The sequence below is a fragment of the Clinocottus analis genome, unplaced genomic scaffold (genome assembly GCF_023055335.1).
Source record: "Clinocottus analis isolate CAN_PGR_092001 unplaced genomic scaffold, fCliAna1.0.p SCAF_25, whole genome shotgun sequence".
Lineage (NCBI taxonomy): Eukaryota > Metazoa > Chordata > Actinopteri > Perciformes > Cottidae > Clinocottus > Clinocottus analis.
This window is the reverse complement of record NW_027175987.1, coordinates 2,219,656-2,240,978: the sequence shown is the minus strand read 5'-3', so window position 1 is coordinate 2,240,978 and position 21,323 is coordinate 2,219,656. Positions and strand designations below refer to the sequence as shown.

Below are 21,323 nucleotides of genomic sequence, written 5' to 3'. Positions count from 1 at the left end.
GAATAATGATGTGAAATACATAAACATTTGAAAATATAGCTCGTGTGTTTCGAACACACGTGGCTGTATTAGTCGAGTGCACCCAAACAAATCTACTTTGTAATGTCTTCAATATCTAATCAGATGAAACCAGATTTGTAAGTTTCCTCAACGAAACCGAGCTCCAGGGATCTGTTTGCGTAACGCATTTAAGTGCCAAAGTTCAGTGATATTCTTTCTTTGTTTTCATCTTTTATCATCGGGAGTTTCAAAGGCCCATCCGAAAAATGATCTTTTGAGGTCTTTTAAGAGATTGTGCATTGTGTTTCTATTCTGGTTGTGTCCTGAATCACGCTTGTTTACGTGTTGTTTTTTTCTTTCCGTGCATGTTAATTATCATTTTGCATGTTCTGTTTGCACCTGGAAAAATTAAAGACATTCTATTGTTTGTGGCTGAGATGTTTCTTCATTGGCTCAGTTCTCATATTACATTTGCGTTGTTCAAGTACTGCCTTATTCATTGCCTCAACAATCTGACATTGTTTGTCACCCTGAGCTTTAATATGAGCTTATATTACTGTCTCTTTGTCTCTCCCAAGCCAAATCTGTGCAGGAGAAGCTGGCAGAAGCCATACTGAAGGAGTCCCAGTGCAGCTCAGAGCCCGAAATGAGCGACACCAGCACTGAGGAAGAGGAGGAGGAGTCCACAGATAAAGGCCCTGAACAGGACAGCAATGGTACCCGCCTTTCATTCATTGTCATTCAAATAAAAAAAGACAACTCTTTCAGTGAAACAACTGACTTTCCTAAACATTCTCGCCATTGTATTTGCAGATGCAGTCGCAGTGACATCTGTGACATTTACAGAACAGCAACAGTCCTTTGAAGAGGAGACAAAATGCGAAGAAGGTGTTGTTGGTGAAACTGAAGTGGTAAAGGATCACGACGAGACGTCAGAGCCAAAAGATCGGGAGAACGACACTGAACAAGAGCACCAGGAGAACAGTGATCGCACTGAAGGTGAGACGGCCAGAACAGAAGAGGCAGATCAACAGGCTTCGCCAGAAGAAGGCAAGAACACAGCCGAGAATGATAAACCAGAGGACACAGAGGATACAGCTGTGCATCCTGTATCTGCGGAGGAAATTACTGAGGATGACAAGACGTCAGAACCTCAGGAAGATGCTGCAGCTAAATCCACAGATGGTGAGGCTGCAGAGAGAGACGAAGAACCCGAGGACAAAACCGAGGACAAAACCCAAGCGGAAGCTGACGAGACGGGGCAAGGAACCAAAAGCGCCGAGGAGGATGAGTCATCGGTATCAGAGCCGGATAAAAAGACTGAAGAGACAGCAGCGCCTGATAATGCAGAGGCGGAGGCGATGACAGCGAGCGAGACAATGGAGATGAAAGCAGAGCCCTCAGAGGAGCGAGAGGCCCTCAACTGTGAAGAGGCACCTGAGACCGACACAGAGAAGAGGCCGCGGGGAGGCAGCAAGGACGGCGAAGCGGCATCAGAGACGGAAGTCACAGCGGAGGATTCACGCAGCTCGTCGGAGGGAAGCGGAGACACCACAGTTGATAAAACAGCAGACGCAAACGATGAGAGCAGCAACGGGGATATTAAAGGGGAGGAAGTGTCAGCAGTAGAGGATAGTAAAGATGACAATCAACAACACAGGGGGGATCTGGGAGAAGAGCAGACAGAAAAATCCTCCGTGGGAATAGACGATGAGGTGGAGGAGAAATGTGAAGCGGAAGGTAATGAGAAGGAAAAACAAACAAAAGCAGATGAGACAACAGATGGTGAAAATAGAGAGGGAAGTGGAAAGGAGGATAAAGATGAGACAGAAGAAGAAAAGAATAATGAGAGTAAGGCAAGGATAGAAAATGAGGAAAATGTGACTCAAAACACTGAAGGCAATGCAAATGAGGAACACCGCAGTGAAGAAGAAGTGAAGGACAATGCAGACAAATCCGAAAAGACAGAGAGGGACGAAGATGGCGACTGTGTCAAGAATAGACACGGCGATGAGGACTCTGAAGAAAAGGCAGCCGCAACTGATGAAACTAATGAGTGTGGAAAGATGAACACGGCTGCTGATGAAGAGGACGAGGAGGCAGAAAAGGAAGAGAAAGATCAGAACGAGGACAACGCGGAGAATAAAGATGATGACGAATCTGAAGAGGAAAACGATGTCACTGATAAGACTGCAGAAGGAGAAGAAATGTCTGAGATTCCAGAGGAATCTGAGAAAAGCGGCGATGCAGATAGGAATGATGTGAAAATATCTGATGAAAATATTGCTGAGTCAGAGGATGTCACTGACAGGGAAGCAGCAAATGTAGCACAGGAGACTAAAACGGCTGAAGAGACGCCAATCATTGCGACGGAGGCTGAAGATGTGACCAAAGAAACAAAAGGAGGGAGGGATAACAGCGAAAACGCAGACGTTGATGTTGAAAATGGTGAAATTTCTACCAGAGCAGAGAACAAAGCTCACGAGGACGAGGGAGAGGCTCAAACGGAGGGGCGGGATGATGCAACAACAGCAGTGAATACCGAGGAAGGCGGAAGAACAGAGGAACCCACAGAAGGTCAAAGCACGGAGGTCAAAGACGCAACTGTGGAGTCCGGAGATGGTGCGGAAAAACAAGAAGACGACAAAGTTGACGAGGCTCCCGATGCCGCCGACGTCGTACAAAGCCAGGACGAGAGCGACGGCGTGGAAAAGCAAGACGGATCCACTGAAAATGACCCCGAGCCGAAGACGTCTGGCACAGAAGTAAAAGTGAAATCTAAATCCGACGACGGAAAGGACGGCGGAACAACACAAGATGAAAATGTCAACATTTCTGACCCTGAAAACGATTCATCTGACGTGATGCAAAAGAGCGACGACGTCCAGAGTCACGTCAGCGAGGTCATCGTTGCTTCAGCGGTCGATCCGGCACAATCTGCATCCCCCGCCGCTGTGAGCTCCGACGATACGCCTCACCAGTTAGACGAGTCCACCGCACCGTCTGACTCCACGAGCGGCAATCGCCGTCACGCTGAGGAAAATGCCGCCGTCGAGGACCTATCCGCTGCCGACACAGAGGAGGCGAGCAAGGCCTCGGAGGAAGGAGCCAGTGTCCTGCTCAACCCTCAAGCGCGGCCGTCACGGCTCACGCCAAACGACGACGCCCCAGAAGAGAGCGTTGCAGCTGGGAACGACGCTCCGGGGGCCTTGGCGAGAGAAGACAACACGGATCTGGTCACCAACTGGGTAACCATGCATCAAACGTCAAAGTATTTCGAGACGTTCGTCGAGCCTCTGGAAGACTTGAAGGAGTCGACGTCAGACGCTCAGGTGTCCAACTCCAGTGAGGAGGCGACGCAATCCACAGAGCCGTCGAGGTCAGCGAGTCCACCCAAGATGGCGAAGGGGTCCGGGAATGAAGAAGGAGAAGAAGAGCACACGCCGGAGGACGGAGACGAGTCGGAGGACAAAAGCAAAGAGGAGACCGTGGTGTCCAACATCGAGAGCAATCCCTCCGAAGACGGTGAACCGTGTGAGAGAGACAAACTGCAAGGGGAGGAGACTGAGGTGAAGCTCTTCATCCCAAAAACAGGGAGTGAACACAATGATAAGGAGTCTGTGAGCGGGAGAGACATGAGGTCAGAGGAGCACAAAGGAAGCAGAGCATCTCTGGAAGGAGACAAGGTGCAAGAGGGTTTAATGCAGGACAACTCTGAGCCAACGGACGTTTCTAAAACTGAAGTGGAAAGCTTTGCAGGAACTCGTCTTTCATTAACCAGCGGACCTGAGAGCGTCTCTGAGGAGAAAACTACTGATAATGGTCCAGGAACACAAACGGCAATTGAAGAGGTGAAAGGTCGTCTTCCATCGTCCGAAACAGAAGAGCATCGCGAACATTGGACCAGTCCAGAGGGGCTCTCCAGATTGAAAGCGGACGGACCGAACGAAAGTGAAGAAACGTGGGGCAGAAGCGACGAACAAAGTCGAGAAGTTACGGAAATAACCGATTTTACGACGTCCAAGTCCGACGATGGAAGCCAGGAGGAGTGCCAGGAGGAGTCCAAGCTCGGCGACACGCGACTTGAATCGTCAGACGCCAGCGTGAGCGAAGACAAGCGGGACGTGCAACTGATCCAAGACATCAAACACACTGTGAGTAAAGACCGGCTGAGCACTTTCTCAGTGGATGAAACGCTGTTCGGTCCAAGTTCATATCCTTTGCTGGCCGCCGCGAGGACAGAGAGTGGACATTAAGGCTCCGCACCTCAGAGTGGCACTAAGGTACGGTGATGCTTTACTTTACAAGAGAATGTATACACAAGAAGTTCAATTGAAAGTGAACATTTATATTTTAAAAAAAAGGAGCAGTTAGACAATCAGATGGTAGTCAATTTGTTTTATTTGTCAGTTTTCCAAAAGTGAATACGAGATAACATCAGATACGATAAGAGGCCTTCAAGTGTCTCGTAGTTTCTGTGTTTACATCACAATGGCTTCCTAAATAGTCGTCATCCTTCAATCACCCAAAAGAAGAAGCCGCGTGATGAGTTTTGACGGCGGTATGAAATGTTTACAATAGACCATCTCTTCCTATTGTTGGTAACAAAGAGGCGGAGTGCGAGAGGTATCTGCTATCACCGATTCCCCGTAAGCAGATACTCTTCCACTCACGCTGACGAACTCTTGAATAATACATCGTCGTTGGAGTCCCACAGCTTAGTCTGTCCCAAGTACACTTTACATTTCCACTGATGTTACAGTACTCGATCAGTTGATCAGAGATCTGTAATTGCACTGCGTCTGTGTTAATGACAGTTTTAGTGCTTTTACATAGTTATTTCTTTATATGACATCATTCAATATTGGGTTAATAATAAGTGGAATGAAACTTTGTGAAATGTCAAATCCAGGCACTGAGTTGTGCCATTATCGCTGCTAACACTACCTCTTATTTAAAATGAAATTTAAAAAAAAAGATACTTCATATTTATTTATATTTCTTTCATCAGATTTTGTGCGGCTTCATCATTTCAGTGACTGAACGTTTGTGTGATTTGGCCACTCGGAAATAATAAAGAGGAATAATAGAGATGAACAGTGACTTTCTGCTTCTTCTTTTTATTTGAAGACGTGTGCACATTGAATGAAGGCACACATTGAGCGGGAACTTGGATTTCAGATTAATGCAAACCATGTGCACATGAAATGATTGTCCGCGTCACACATACAGTATTTACAAAACAAAAGCACCAGCAAGATATTTAAAAAAAAAAAGATTACATAATGTATAAACAAACTACAAACTGGGAACTAACTAATGGACTGTAAACTCATAAACAACTCAGTACAGTACGCTACAACAAAGTACAAATTGGTTTGCAAGTTAGTTCACAATATCTACTACTTCTATAATCGTACAGTTGAACTTAAAATGAACTGTCAATAACCGGCATGCATGTCTGCATTAATATGGAAAAGAGGGGTTTAGTTACTGTCCTCAAAGCTTCCACTGCTGCTGTAAGAGGAACAGAATCTCATCGTGCTCATGGGATCAGACACGTACCCTGAAAAAGAGACAAATCAATCACAACTGTGACTCATCATTTATGGTCCGTTTTGAAATTATAACATGAGTACTATTATTCCACACTTTGCAAAAAGGTTTAAAAATGGCAAAAAGGTCCAACAATAACATTGAAAGGAAACAGAAATAAACAAGTTATTGTCAGCTAAAAAAAAATACAATCAACATGGCGTAGAGTTGTAATCGTTTAGTTTGTCAAAATTGGACTTGCACATATATCATGTCTATGTGTACATTACAATACTTTAGATTATTGTTCATCAGGTATGCATGGAATGAGCACAGAGTCGCTATCTTAAGAATACTCAACAATTGCATAAGAACACGTCTTTCCATTTATCCTGCGAACGAACCATTTCGGTCGACAGGCGAAAACTGCATGTTCCTCCTGAGTTCCTCCAGTGAAAGGCCTCCGGATGCTCGACGCCGCTCACTGAAAAAACAAAAGCACAACAAATCAACCCTCACTCATTAATCTACACGTGGAACAACACCAGCCCAGAAATATATACAGCTTCGTTTACATGGAGAGAGACAGGCGAGATGAGACCAATAGAAGCAGGAGAAATTCAATATGTAATGTCCTGCTCTCACTTTCTCTTCAGGAGTTCAGTGTGCAACGTGGCTGACGGGTTTGACGAGGCCACCGCACACACAACCTGCACACTGCTTACTGATATTTGAACATAGTGTGCAATACATCCATGATATGTAAACAATGTAATCTCCAAGTGGATGAATTTACACTTTTTTGGGGGGAATGTGAACACCCAGAAAGGTTGTGTCTTAACTTTTCACACATCGGGGGAGTTACAGAGAAGACATTGCCCCACCACAATAACCCCACCTCTTGTTTCTGGGTTCATAGCGACTGTTACCAGGCTCCGACACACACACACACACACACACATGGAGACGCACACAGCGCAGAGCATGAAAGCCAGGCGCCTCACGGAGGCCTTCCTCCTCGGCCGGGATGCCATGCATGTTTTATTGCATTTGCTTTCCTTTTGTTTCCTGTTCTGTATCCCAGCAACTACAAATCCTCACTGTTCCAGTAAGTCTCTGGAGGTCTTAACTGTTACTGGTATACCGATTGTTCAAAGGGAGTCGCTTCGACAAAGCATGGCCAAGTTACAGCAAACTCGGACACATTCCTGTTAGCAGAGGTTTAAGCCAAAACATGTAATGCAACTCCTCCTGGTGGAAAACAACTTCAGATTTCTTGGTTTTGGCTTTTTCAACCAATCTTTTAGCTCATTTTAAAGTCTCATCTGCTTGTAACTTGTAAAGATCATTAACTAAATCAAGACATGTGATCTGTGCTCCCTTTAAAATGACGACAATAATAACTATATATATGTTGTCTCCGCAGCCACAAAAACACAGATTAAACTAAATATATAGTTATTATTGTCGCCATTTGACAATAATAACTATATATTTAGATATTGCTGCTCTGTCAATACCTGAGCGACAATAATATATCGCTAAAAGCCAACTGTTGTGTCAGCCGGGGAAGTGTTAGATCGTCAACTTTATGTCTGTTATTCTACAGAAGCCCGTTTCCACCGCTGTGATAAAAAAAATCAAGATCCTGTCATCATTATGACTGAACTATCTCATCATTTCAAGTGATTATCTCATAATTATGAGATGCTAACTCATAGGGTTAGGCTTCCATAGCTATTTAGTCGCGTGAAAATAAAAAAAAAACAACATAAAGAAATGGTTAAGTCAGTAAACTAGAAAGACACAACAGCAGGGTAACCAGCGCCTCATGCAACCAGCTTCAGCTGGTTAAAACCTGGTTTAAGGGTGGGTTACTGGTTGGGCGTGAACGTGGCCACTGCGCGGTTGGTTGCTCTCGGCCTCTCCGCCTCCAGCGCGAGACGCGAGCGCTCTAACCTCTGACTCCAGAAGGCGTAGGCGCGAGAGTTGAGGGCGTACTCCAGCTCGAAGCGGGAGCGCAGGGCGGCCACGTGGCTCCGGCCGGGTCCTCCTCGCCCGAGCAGACAGTCAGAGGAGGAGGAGGAGGGCGACAGGGAGCCGCTGCTGTTGCTGGAGGCCGGAGACATCAGCTGCCACACAAACAACATGAGGAACCGTGCACTGCGGTGTTCAACATCTAAGAATATAGGAGGGTAATATATACCTCCACATTGCACAAGCACTCCTCCAGGTTGGACACCACTTCGGAGAACACGGGCCTGTCCTGAAATGGGGTAAAAAAAGAAAAAAAAAGAAGCTGACTATAATTTATTTCCGCTTCAATGCTGAACAATCAATCATTTGTTTCCCACAACAGACGGACACACTTGTATTCTCTCAGAGTGTCCAGAGTATGTTGGACTCATTTTCAGTCCACCCACACACGAAGCAAAGGTGAACTCCGCTTCAAAAGCAGTCCTCAGATCTCGTGCCTCGCTGTAGAAGAACAAACACGGCCACCCCGGGGCTGTTCAATTATGCATCCTCAGATAGAGGCCACGGTCTGTCTGAGCTTTAATACGCCACACTACAACAACAACAAGAACAACAACAACAAGAATACAACGCAGTAAAGAAAGAAAACACACGACAAACTTTGAAAGTTCTTCACTTATGATTTTAGTCTATACTTTTCTCCTCCTGCTTTGTTCACATACTATTCCTAAGTGATTCTCTCGACAATTTCAGATAATATTTGTGCCGCACATCTGAGAGCAGTGTTGTAAAATCTGCTTCTCTCAGGCTTCGACAAACACGTTACTGTAAACACAGAACGGCGTGTGCCACTTTCAAAGCCCCTGGCAGCGGCTGCACTGTACAGTGACTCCCTATTAGGATCACACTCTTATTAAAAGTGCACTGACAAAGTTGCACTGGGACAAGGCGATCACAGCGGGGAGCAAACAGGAAGGAGACGCGCCACAGAGGGAGCAATGTACCAGCATGCTGGGCCGTGTCATGATGTGTCTTAATGAGGCCGAGAACAAAAACAGGCCCGGCTAATTATGAACATGGCAGCGCCGCGTGGAGGATCATACACGCCATGTGTGCTCATAAATGTGAACAGCCGGGCAATAATGTATCGTCTGGGGAAATGTTTGCAGAAGCAGCTTACTCAGCATCACTGGTCCCTCCTGAGCCTGAGTATAAATAGCTAACGACATCTGAAAGGATGCTAATGGTGAGATTATTTTGCAGGTTGAAACTACCAAGCAACACCTGGTTGAGGAGCTCGTAGTGGACAAAATGTACTGTCAACGAATTGAGAAGAATTATTTGATCAGAGCTCGATTCAACGCGGAGGTGTAAACCCGTCATTTACCTCGGGGCAGACGTTCCAGCCTCTCATCAGAAGAGCAGAGATGGGTTTGGGGATGGAGTAGCCAACAGGAGGCCGGATGTGATGGTAGGCCATGTCTGCTGCTGCTGCAGCTGTGGACGGAAGAAGGGATTAAATCTACTTGAGTTTCGTTCGACGGACGTTTTATTCTGCGCTTGTGCTCAAATTATATTTTTCTTGCGTGAGTTTGTATGTGTTTTCAATATTTGTTGTTATTGTAAGATCAAAACCTTTGGACAAACATGCCAGACTGAACTATCTATGACAGTGATTTTGTAGAGACATCCATGGTGCACAGGTGATGTCAGTGCCACCATGAGGTTGGCATTTGTGGTTTTGAGTGATGTTGTGTGGATTCTCTGAAACTCAAATTGAAGCTAATTTATCAGGCGCCATTGTATGTCTAAATGTCTCATATGATTTTATCAAGGTCTCTTGTGGGGTCTTCTCATGGTTTGACCTCTAATATGCATATTAACGATCCAAAATACCTGGTTTCAAGTGAGCGAAGGGAATTTCTCCAGTGAGCAGCTCCCACAGACAGAGGGCGTAGCTGAACATGTCTGCCTTCACAGAGTAGCGAGTGCACTGGGTGAACACCTCAGGAGCCATCCAACGCAGGTTCTAGAGACACACACACACACACACACACACACACACACACACACACACACACATGCATATATGCACACAAACAAACATTCAAGTGAATATTTATTGCCTTGGAGAGTTTTTTTTTTAAAACATTTTTTAGACATCTCTCACTCTTACTCACACACACACACACACACACACACAAGCATACACGCACAAACGCACATTCAAGTGAATCTTTTTTGCCTTAGAGAAATTTTTAAAAAATTTGAGACATCGCACACACACACACACACACACACAGACACACACAAAGACACACACACACACACAAAATGAGGCCCAATTACTGACATAAACACTGCGTCCCAGCAAGGGCAAGTAGTTCCTCACAACAGGCAGTCCTCAAGAGATGTAACACACTTAACACCAAACTGCAGGCCAAGCACTCTGGGTAACGATGAGTCAGCACATCCAGACAAAATCTGCATGACGGCAGTTTTTTTATTTATTTTTTGCTGGTGGGTAATTGACGGCAGGTGCCAGCAGAAGCTCTTGCTGGATCTCCTGCTTTATTCTTACTTGGATGCTGCAGATGGTGTGATCATATTTAGCCAAAAAGGGAGGAAAAACTCATTTGAAAGGGTTTCGTTTGTGTCATATAAATCAAAGAGAGGAAAACGGCACTGACCCCCGGCTGCTTGGTCATGTTGTCCTCATCCACAGATTTTAGAAATCTAGATTCTGAGGAGAAAGAGAATGTAATGCAATGGGGAAAAAAACAACAAATGCGCATTAGTGGCAGTGACGTGGTTTAGCCGTACTTTCAGATAGACTCACTCACTTTGAGCTAAGCGAATAAAAACACACCTTTACAAGAAACTAACAGAAGTGAAGCCAACAGAAACATTGCAGCCAGTGTTGAGTTAACTAGCTGAACAAAATGGTTTTGATAGGAATGAATGTTACAAGCAGTTGAACTATTGAAATAAGCTTTAACTTTATGATTTCATATCTATTATTGGACAGTACAGTTGGCATAACTTCGTCAAATCGTGCACTTTGCGAGCACGAAATGAAGTCTGAGGTGTCGAGTTTCTCTAAATTGCAACGTTGAGCTCGAAGTAGTTTCTTTGCTTAACGAACGTTGATCTTCACAAACGTCGAGAACCAGCTGGTTCTGAGTCAAAACCGTCTGTGTTGAACCCGAGACGTTATCAGGTGGCAGAGGGAAGCCACGTGACCGGCAGAAGTGTTTCTTATCTTAAGAGTTACACTTTACATTCCTCGGTAAGATAACGTTCGCTAATATTTTGCTAGTTTTCTTGTGTGTTAGCCACAGAGTTATTTCTATTTAAAGCTCAGTCTTGCACTTGCCGTATCTGAGTTGATTAAAGTGTGTGAGTGTTTTATTTCTGTTAACATCAACGTAGTCTCACACTTTCAAATGTACGAGTTATTATCGTTTAAAAAATAATCAATTTTCTTGTCCAAAATGTCTCTTACCTCCAAAATCTGCCACCACTGCATGCCCGTCCTCATACAGCAGGATATTGTGGCTGGAAGGATCACGTGTACCATTAGTAAAGACAACAGTTTCCTCCAGTCTGCTCGTACCGTCGCATTACATCGGCTGCTACTGTGCCACCCACCTGTTGAGGTCCCTGTGGATGATGGGCTGGGTGAGGTTGTGCAGGTACTCCATGCCCTTGGCCACGTCGATGGCAATGATGAGCTTGGACTGCAGGTCGATAAGCCTGTCCATTGACACATCATTAAAGCGGCAGCCACTTAGCGCCGGATCAATGTGCCCCTGCCAATCACACACAGCACTTTACACAGATCGATAGGACGGTCTATAAAGACAGCACCTGGCCACAGTTTGCGGAACACTTCATCTGGATCAATGATGATCCTCCCTGCTTCCTAGGAGGATAATGAGACCTGAAATAGTTGGCTGTGCTGTGCAAACAAGTCCTTGGAAAACGCTGAGTAATTTCTGAAGTTTGAGCTTTGTTAGACCTCAATATTGGGATTTAGTCTCCGTCAAAGCGTGTAAGGAATCAATCAGACATGATGTTAACACACCTGACCGCAAGTTGTTGTTTTTTTAGCTTGACTTGTTGAATTTACCTTGAAGACCTTTAAGATGGAAGGCGTTGCACTGCAAAGGCAACGCCTCATTGGAATAGTTTTTCTCATTTTATGATCAACAAGCCTGTAAACCAATATTATTTGAGAAATCAAGTCAATGGTTATTGGATTATCAAAACGTGTTGTTGCTTTACTTGATTACATTTTCTGTCCATTGACGACTTGATTCCTCTGCTGACTCCTTCAGCACTAACACACGAAAAAGCTGTTGTGTTGGATTGCATGACAGTGTAAATCCTGCTTTGACTTTAATCATTCAAAGTGTTCACTTTTGCTGCTCTTTTCTGTGTTTAGACATAGAAACATTCAAGTGGAGTCCTGAAGTTTAGTATCTTGTGTGACAAAGGACACAATGCGAGGCCCATTACAGACCGGATAATATACTGTTAGCTCCTTCCTCACCTCTTCTGCTCGTGCAGCAGCGAGAACAGAGAGCCTCCAGAGACGTACTGGGTTACGATGGCGAACTGGCTGGGGTCGTCCAGACACGCGCCCATAAACTGGATGATACAGGGGTGGTTGAGGCGACAGAGGATGGAGACCTCTCTGCAGAACATGTCCACGTCTGACTTGGAGCAGTACGTGTTGGCTCGATAGCTGCAGTTCACAGAGGATAGTGAAGACACTCATTGGTTTTCCCCCCTGATTGGATGTTAAATGTCATCTTTAGAAGTGGAGAAGTACCGTTTTATGGCAACAGTTTTGTTTCTGCATTTGCCTCGGTAGACTTTTCCGAAGGAGCCTGAGTGTGAAATAGATTTAATCCGTGACATGGTCTGATTATCTGAAGCGTGTACAGCGAAGGGAGCCGAAAACGTATGAACAGAGTTACCTGATCCGATAATCTCATTGAACTCCAGCTCAGACAGCTGAAGATGGAAATGAGACGGGAGGCTGGCTCTCAGCAGCAGGACTTCTGCCTTCTCTGAAAACATAGCGCAACATTTAGAGAAACATTTGGTCTCATCGATGGAGAGCTTTACAAGAGTTCAATGCATCATTACCCCCACAACGCTACGGCAGCCTTTTCTATTTATGGAAATAATATGAATATGGACAAGTGCACGCTGGTCTGCTTTGAGTCAGTTATCACTTTCAGAAAGAAATAGTCAGGTTAGAAATAATTGAGATAGCTATATATATATATATATATATATATATATATATATATATATATATATATATATACAGTGCATAGTGCACTCTAACATGCATATGTTTGTTCTTTAAGTTTTAGTAACTGAAACCAGGCTAATTGGCATACTCCTTTTTTTCAGGTCCAACCTTTGATGTTCAGAGGCTTTTAGACATCGGTTTCATCAAAACCAGACCAATGGATTCTCAGATATTAAGTAGGAATATCACACCGACACATCTGTAGTGTCAGTGGTAAGGACGTCAGCAGGCGTGATCACCAGCTGAGTCCCCTCCCTTAGCAACAGCGAGCGTGTGCCGTCATGTCAGCTGACAAGTGATGTGAAATGTGGTACAACCTGCTGTGCTTCACTCCACCTGGCTACCTTTAGTCATGCTTTTGATCTTTCCCAGCGGAGACGGGACAGAAACGTAAGAGCCATCTGAAAGAGAGACGACATGTTCAGTAATTGGACGCCTTGACATGATTTTTTTTTTGAGGCCAGACAATAAGATCTAGAGGGGTAACTCACCCCCTCCCGGCTGTGAGTACTCGTTGCAGGGCGAGTCATCTGGACGTTTGTAGTGTTTCAGTAATGTGACAATGGCATCATGACCTGAGGAAGTAAAACTCAAGTATGTCAAAGGGATAGTTCTGGTCTTTTGAAGTGGTTTTTGCATGAGGTACTTATCCACAGTCAGTGAAATACAGCCCTAGTTTGGAGGAGCAGTACTGTAGCAAAGCAATGTACTGCTGTGTGCCACCAGGGCAAAAAAAACAGACATTTTCGTTTGTTCTGTTGGTTTGTTTGGGTTATTGTGTGGCTTTGGTTAGTTCGCCAAAGTCATCATGGTTCACCAACATGTTCTGCAGAGTAAAATGACTGTATTTTTCTTTCGTGGAGTCCGGTGGCTTTGGCGGGAGCATAGATGGATACGGCGTCTTCAGTCCCTCGGCTCTTAAGATATTCTAAATATATCTTAAACTTACACTGATATAGATTTGCCTTTGGTGGGACTAAAATAAGATTTGCTGACGCCCCCGACCACTGCACTACATTTGCTTTGCTCCAGTTGGCCTAAGCCGGGGTCACGCCGACTGCCATCTCCTGTAATACGAAGACTATAAATAAGCGCCTGAAACAAGCCCACTTCTAACCACGAGAACTACCCCTGTGATACTGGCTTTTCAATCAATCTCGTCCCCATGAAGACAGACCTTTTTCATAGGCCCACATCAGGCAGGTCTGCTCGTCCTTATCCCCACTGGACCTGCTGGGGTCGCAGGCCACCAGGTTCATGTCCGCCCCGCTGTCCAGCAAGAACTGCACCAGGCGGATGTGGCCGTGAAAACAGGCACTGTGAAGAGCTGAAGAGAGTATTTATTAGAGAAGTGTAGTGAAAAACACAGCTGGTCCTGCACTTGATCTGGCTGCACGTGTTTTCGAGTCACCTGTGTGTCCATCCCTGCCCTGATTGTTGATGCTCATAGCATTCTGGCTCAACAAGAACTTGATCATCTCCAAGTCTTTGCCATAGGTGCACGCACTGTGACACAAGACACGTACTCATTATCACCCCAGAACGTGAATCGCACTTTAAAGGTGACGATCACATATTGAGTGTCTGCATGCATCAGTGATTCCGCTTTTCAGATTATGAATAAATACAGCATGTGAGAGAACACCTGTGAAGTGCAGTCTCGCTGAATATGTTCTCCTTTGACAGGCTGTCTGTGCCAGAAAGTTGTATAATCTCCTTCACGGCCTCAAATTTCCCATTGTAGCAGGCCCTGATGAGACACATTAAACACAGCAATTCATCTCCACTTCATGTCATCTTCTGGAAAACCTGCTGAAGGATACTGACACCGGAAGCCATTTACAAGTGTAATGGCGTGTCTCCGTAGATGTTGACAGAGTGAGGCTGCGCGTCGAAGTTGCCCTGCAGGAGGAAACGCACAACCTCGTGGTGACCGAAGCGGGCGCAGAAGTGGAGGGGGACGTGGTCCTCGTTGTCCTGCGCGTTAACTGGAGAGGACCGCGGCAAAGTAAAGAAGAGTTAATCCCGTCCACGCGCTGACTCAAGAAAATCCAAACTAAATGTGCGACGTACGCACTATTGGAGGCTCACCGTTAGCTTTGCTCCCTTCCCCCATCAGCAGCTTGATGATGCTGAGGAAACCCTTGGCAGCAGCCAGGTGCAGAGGCTGGTCGCCGACCTCACCACTTGCATTCACATCTGCCCCAAACTTGAGCAGCAGTTTTGCCACCTGAAGGGCCGTCGGAGAGGAGGAGAGGCGAGGAGACGCATATCAATTGAGTGTTTCGTTTAGCACGGTGACGAATGCAGCTGCGGTTCACACGATCACTTTACCTGCTCGTGGTTGTTATAAGACGCAATGTGCAGTGGGGTGAAAAACACCGCATCCTGGACGTTCACGCACGCTCCATGCTGCAGGAGGATATCTGCTGCCTGGCGGAGAGGAATGGCTCATCATCACGTGTGAAGAAGCAATGAGAAGTCTGGGAGCCGGGATTGCACGTGTCTCACCTCGTGGTGGCCAGCCAACGTGGCGACGTGCAGGGCAGTGAGGGCGCCGTAGCCCACCTGCTGCACGTCGGACCCTCCGTGGAGAAGTGCAGTCAACAGCTCAGCATTGTCCTGTGGTACAAGCCCGGATGTAAAGCAATTCAAATCAGCTCAAAGTGATGTACTTGGTCATATATATTGTGATGAAACGGGCCATTCTGCAATGCTAATGTTCTTGTACGCAAGTAAGAGTTTAAACGCGGGACTTTTACTTGTGACAGAGTATTTCTACACTGAGGTATTGCTACTTTTACCGTTAAAAGATCAGAGTACTTCTTCCACCACTGGTACTTGCACTCCACCATGTGGTCGGAAGGCTCTCCACCACATAACAAAACAAGCTACACAAAGATGTGGATTGCACCTAGAAACACATTATGAAAAATATTGAAATTCTGTAAATATTGCTCCTTCATTGTGGTCACCTTGTACGCAGCCAGGTGGAGCGCAGTGAATCCGTTCCTGGACAACCTGGAAGGACGCAGGCCTTTGAGCGTCAGGGTGCGGACGTGGGTCTTGTTACCTGTTCACAAATAAATGATGTGCTGGTAAAATAATTCACCCAAGAAAACACATTCATTTTGAAAAGTTTACATTTATTTCTCCACTTTTAACTGTTTTTATTTCATCTTTATGTAGATACAAAGTGTGTGATTGACATCAGGGAGGTCATCTTCAGACAACAATGTCAGTCGGCTCATAGTAATCCTTCCTCACACTGCCACGGTTTGTTGAGGAGTTATTAATAGACTCGAGTAGTCATGCATACCTCCACATATGCAGCACAGATGCAGCAGCGACAGCCCCTTCTCTGTTCGGTAGCTCAAGTTCACCTTCTGAAAAGCTTCATCCGAGCTGAGCCAAAGAAAGTCAACATCACCTGCTCGTGAGAATCGACACCCGACTGACACAGTAAGAGAGTTCAGCCATAAAAAGCAACACTTCATCCACCTAAATGGGCTTTATACAATGACTGAATCCCCACTTTTAAAAAACAGAAAATGAATTTTGTCAACCTGAATGCAAGCTTGAGGTCCACGACCTCCTTGTCTTTGAGCAGGAGATCATCTTCCAACTTCTCTGCGATCACGGCGTACGACTCGCCCACCTTCTTCTTCCACTCATCTTCACAGCCCCGTCGCCACGGTTTAAAAAGAAGAACAACTTTATTTCCATCTCTCATCATTGCACATAAGCAGAAATACTCGTATATTACATCCTAAATGTAATAGGATGAATCCAAACAACTGTATTTGAACTCTTCTATATTTATTACTGACACTCAGCTTTGAGAAGGATTGTGCAACTTCTAAGTGTTGGTGACCGTGATGACAGCCAACATTAACACCCAACCCTCCAGTCTTTATTTTTCCTCTTCAATTCACACCTCGTTCTCGTCTGGACTAAATAATATCCCCACACAACCCCAAACACACTCAGATATTACCTGTGCACGTCTGAGATGGTCTTGATTTGTAATTTCCCATTGATACGGTCTCTCTTCCCCTGTTATATCTGCTGTATACTTTGGTAAGGCAGTAATACAATCTCTCACTCGGCCACAATTGCACAGGTCCAGATAAAGGGGGGATCATGGCTGTGTGCTAAAAATAAACACCTTTGAGTGGAATGCCGAACAACGACGACAACTGATCCCCATCTAAAAGACAGCAGGCAGGTTTCTGTGTGATTGTGTTCATGTACGGTATCAATTTATATTGATTATATATATATATATATATATATATATATATATATATATATATATATATATATATATATATATACACACATCAGTATATATTTCTAATTTTTTACATATTTTGTCACAGCAGGAGAAGGTGTAAAACTATGTACATTGACTCCAATCCAGTAATTACTGCAATGTGGCAATTTAATTATAGTTATTAGTTAAACCTGACCAAAACGTCTGCTGTGAAAAAGACCTGTTAAGAAAAACAAGTTTGTCTGGACTGTTATGAGACAATGGACACATCGATGTGGACCGGTGGTGTGGATGAGGCAAATGCTTCTAAAAGAAAGTTGTACGTTGCCACAGAGACCCGGTTCAAGCACCGTAAAGGTAAGCACACACCAGAGTCAGCGTTCTTATGCAACTATATCTCTTTATTGGGACAGCAGCAATAGTTGGTGTGACCGGTGGCTGGCAGGAAGAGTTCACAGATCCCGGGTCATGGTAGGCAACACACACAACTAAAAGAAAAGTAAAAAAAATAAACAAGAGACCAAGGCAGTGGTCTAGTAACTGGAAAAGAAATGACATGAAAACATAATTAAGAACCAGTAACTACCAACAAGGAAAAGATTAACCCCAACAGAAGTTCCCTTAACCCACCGGCTGCCCAGCAACCCAGACACCCCACTTGGATCCCCCTCACCCCCCGCCCGGCTACGATTGCGTGCACTGCTCAGGAAGCTCTATGAGACAAGTACAACATTACATTTTTCATTCTAGCCAATGCCCCTGACACACAAATACATACTGACAAGCAATTCACCTATCCATAGCTACCTGCGAACAGTCATCCCCAAACACACAACTAGACCCAGGCCCCGAACTCCCGACGCTCTTATGACGCCCGTCCACGCTACGTCCCGGCCCGTTGCAAGAGAGCCAGCAGACGGAGCCACGGCGCGCTTGCTTGTGTCGACGGAGACACGAGAAAATGCCTGGCTTCCCAGCAGGTGCACTTTTATCTCCCCATCACCTGTCCGGCGGACCCAATCACCTCTCCCCGTCAGTTCCACCCGGTTACATTACAAAACTGTAAATGTAAGGATGACTTCAACTCTATCTCATACTTCAGATGACACATAATCTCGATTATTAACTTTGATTGTCGAGTTGTCTCTGTGTGATGTCCTCATACAGTCCCTTCCTGAACTTCAGCATCTCCTCCAGGTTCTTACACTTCAAGGACTCTTGCATAGACATCAGCGGCGTGTCTTTGGGTAAGGTGAGCGTAGTGCCACTGAGGGCGGCCTGCAGCATCTCCAGAGACAGAGAGAATGAGCTTTGTTGATCGCGGCACGCGGGAAACAAACAAGCGCTCCACAAACTACAGCCAGACGCATCGCCGGAGAACCTCAGCGCTTCAGTTTCCAGCCCCCAGTGGGACAGACACTCTGCCAGGCTGAAGCCGAAAAGCTTCAGGTCGTCCATGTCGGCGGGGGCTTCCACGCTGCGCTTCAGGTTGTCGTTAATCCCAAAGACGACGGTCACAAACCTGGTTTGGTGCTTGTGATTCACACACAGAGAATGCATGAAGACTCCTTCAGGCACCGAGAGGCCCGCACGGACCCAGCAGCTGCTGACGATGGAGCCCCGCCCGACGGAAGCCCCCGCTCCCAGTCTGGAGAACTCCACCACTGATCCGGCTCCCACAGAGGAACTGGGATCCAAGACGCTGTACATAACGCAGCATCCCGAGCAGTCATTCATATTTACGCTGAAGGCAGACGACAGGAGGCCCAGCTCACTCTTCAGCGCCACATCCTCCGCGAGGTGAAAGAGGTACTCCGATGTGGTGCCAATGTGATAAAACTTGGAGTTGTTCAGGAGAACGACATTCAAGGGAGTGCCCTTCAGAAGGTGGAAGATCTTTTGGCGGATTTCCACCAGGCTGCTCTCCTCTTTGGTGACATTGGCAGCGTTGCTGGTGTAATCTATCGTGGCTTCAGGGCCCAGTGCCTGGAGGAAGTCCCCGTACGCGTCGACCTCACAGTCCAAAGGCCCTAGCTCCTTTAGCAGATTGAGAAGAGACTTTGCCGTATCAAAGTCGACATAGTAGGTGCTGTCTGTGTAGACGAACTCCGCGTCAGAGAGAGAAAAACAACCGCTCTGCCTTTTACGAACAGCCCCAGTGTTTCGCATCTTCTCCACGCTCGGCTTGTGCAGAAAGCGCAGGCAGGAAACGTTCTCCATTTCAGAGTTAGTCGGCTTTTCGGTCGACTCCAACACAAAGACTCCGTGGGTCGTCCCGATAGACAGCGAGGACGGGTGGGCCAAAGCTGTGAAGCCCGGTTTGTCAAACCTAACACTCGCCTCATCTCCAGTGCTGTAGAGCTCTATGTCGTCTGCACAGGTCACCAGTACACCGGGCTTCATCTGGGACGGGAAGTCCACATACAAGGCCAGTTTGAGCTCCAGCATCTGGTAGAGGGGGTCGCCCAGCGGCACGGCGGTGAAGATCTTGCCCAAGGCGCTGGCACTGGGCAGACGCTGACTCAAGCCTCCTGGACGGAAGAGAAGAGGGAAACATCACAAACACAATCCATGCAGTATCGAAAATGTCTCAGCACTCGCAATCAACCCCTCCACTTTGGAATAACGAAATAAAAAGTCAGTTTTACACACTTTCTGTTAAAGCCCCAAACATTAAGAAGATGCTATCATAACATAATAATGATGAACATTTTAACCCGTGTTTGAGCAATTGTGTTCACTGTATTTATTTTCACAATAAACCACATTATTGAACTAATGTGCATTTCACATATAGGATCATTTACTCTGTTAATTATATGATAATAATCACCTGCTGTAAGAGGACGGCAGTGTGTGTTTGTGCAGTTTTCTGACCTCATGTTTGACTCTGTTGTGTTGCCATATTTAAATGATTATGTCTTATAACTTATATTTGATTCTTAAATGTCACAATAAATTGGCTCACATGGTTCCAACAGTAATCGTGACTGTGGTGTTGGGATTGGGACAAATTCACACGCAAGGAGTGTGAAGACGCGGGTGTGAACACGTCATAGCATAGCTGCTTATTCTATTATTTGTATTGAAGGGACATGGACGTATCCGTGCAGCTGAAATCCTAAGTCGAGTTAGGAATTGAAATCTTGTATTTCTGTTTTGTTTACAAGTCTAACAGCAACAAAAAGCCAGTGAAATCTCAAACCTGCGTGGATGAGGAGGACTCTCAGGCTGCCCAGAGCCTTTCCATAGATGGCATCCAGCTGCTGCAGCGCGTACAGAGTTGAGCCCCCATTCCCTTGAAAGACAGTTTATTTTAGCAGTCACAAAACTAATACTAATCATAATAATAACCACAATAACAATGTAGCGCTTTGTTGCTCGCCCTCGACAGTGTATGCTGCCTGAGTGACTCACTCACCTATTTTAGATCCAGGCGGATCCGAGAAGACCTTGTAGTGAAGTCCGAGGGGAAGCTCTTTTCTGTCAACTTTCTGTCTGATCTGCAGCTCATACGCGTCTCTCTGGCTCTCATCCACCGCGGTCACGACCACCGCGTCCCAAAACTCCCCGGGATGCACTTCCCGAGCTTCAGGAGGAGGAAACACATGACACATAAGAATAAAGGATAACAACAAAGAGGCTTCTCCAAATAAGAATAAATGATAAGAATACAGGATAACATACAGGCTTATCCAAATAAGAATACTAAGAATACAGGATAACATACAGGCTTATTCAAATAAGAATACTAAGAATACAGGATAACATACAGGCTTCTCCAAATAAGAATAAATACTAAGATTACAGGATAACATACAGGCTTCTTCTTCCTTATAAGAATAAATAATAAGAATACAGGATAACCTGCAGGCTTCTCCAAATAAGAATAAATGATAAGAATACAGGATAACATACAGGATTCTCCATATAATAATAATAATAAGTACCAAGAATAACATACAGTCTTCTCCTTACATACTAAAAATGCAAGAATACAAGAGTAGGATAGCACAGGCTTGGTTTTCAGCTCAGGGGAAGTGCACATACTTTAAATGAGTCGGTCAGATATAAAACAACTCACCACGCAGGGAGTTAAATTTGTTTATCTTTTCTTTCGTTGCCGTTTGTAACTTCTTGACACATTGCTGGTTCATGCTGTCGCTCTCAATTTCCATGAGAAAAAGTCGCTTGTTTCGTGTACAG

The 21,323-nt window shown here is 45.5% G+C and overlaps 2 protein-coding genes across 4 annotated transcripts in view; one reads left to right on the top strand and one right to left on the bottom strand.

Moving 5' to 3' along the window:
- The window catches only part of erich3 (glutamate-rich 3), a 13,918-nt gene extending 8,835 nt beyond the window's left edge, over positions 1-5,083 (top strand). The window contains exons 13-14 of the mRNA XM_068591330.1: positions 579-716; positions 814-5,083. Of these exons, the coding sequence (XP_068447431.1) occupies positions 579-716; positions 814-4,256 (3,581 nt within the window). The 3' untranslated portion in view covers positions 4,257-5,083. The remainder of the gene's footprint in view (positions 1-578; positions 717-813) is intronic.
- tnni3k (TNNI3 interacting kinase) lies at positions 4,405-21,323 on the bottom strand. Of its 3 annotated transcripts, XM_068591337.1 has the most exons (27): positions 21,202-21,323; positions 20,539-20,706; positions 20,323-20,415; positions 16,408-16,516; positions 16,161-16,246; positions 15,817-15,914; positions 15,353-15,463; positions 15,176-15,274; positions 14,933-15,071; positions 14,685-14,829; positions 14,487-14,591; positions 14,253-14,347; positions 14,019-14,168; positions 13,333-13,416; positions 13,186-13,242; positions 12,498-12,590; positions 12,350-12,407; positions 12,068-12,262; positions 11,164-11,268; positions 11,018-11,070; positions 10,203-10,255; positions 9,409-9,541; positions 8,900-9,009; positions 7,742-7,801; positions 7,495-7,667; positions 5,940-6,019; positions 4,405-5,566 (listed from the first exon to the last, which is right to left on the bottom strand). In XM_068591337.1, exons 1-27 carry the CDS (start codon positions 21,293-21,295, stop codon positions 5,487-5,489), a joined length of 2,826 nt encoding a protein of 941 aa, XP_068447438.1. In that variant the 5' UTR covers positions 21,296-21,323; the 3' UTR covers positions 4,405-5,486. The 3 variants fall into 3 exon arrangements, with proteins under 3 accessions (XP_068447438.1, XP_068447439.1, XP_068447437.1); XM_068591338.1 differs by lacking the exons at positions 20,323-20,415; positions 20,539-20,706; positions 21,202-21,323 and adding an exon at positions 16,839-16,888; XM_068591336.1 differs by lacking the exons at positions 4,405-5,566; positions 5,940-6,019; positions 7,495-7,667; ... (19 more) ...; positions 16,161-16,246; positions 16,408-16,516 and adding an exon at positions 17,552-19,648.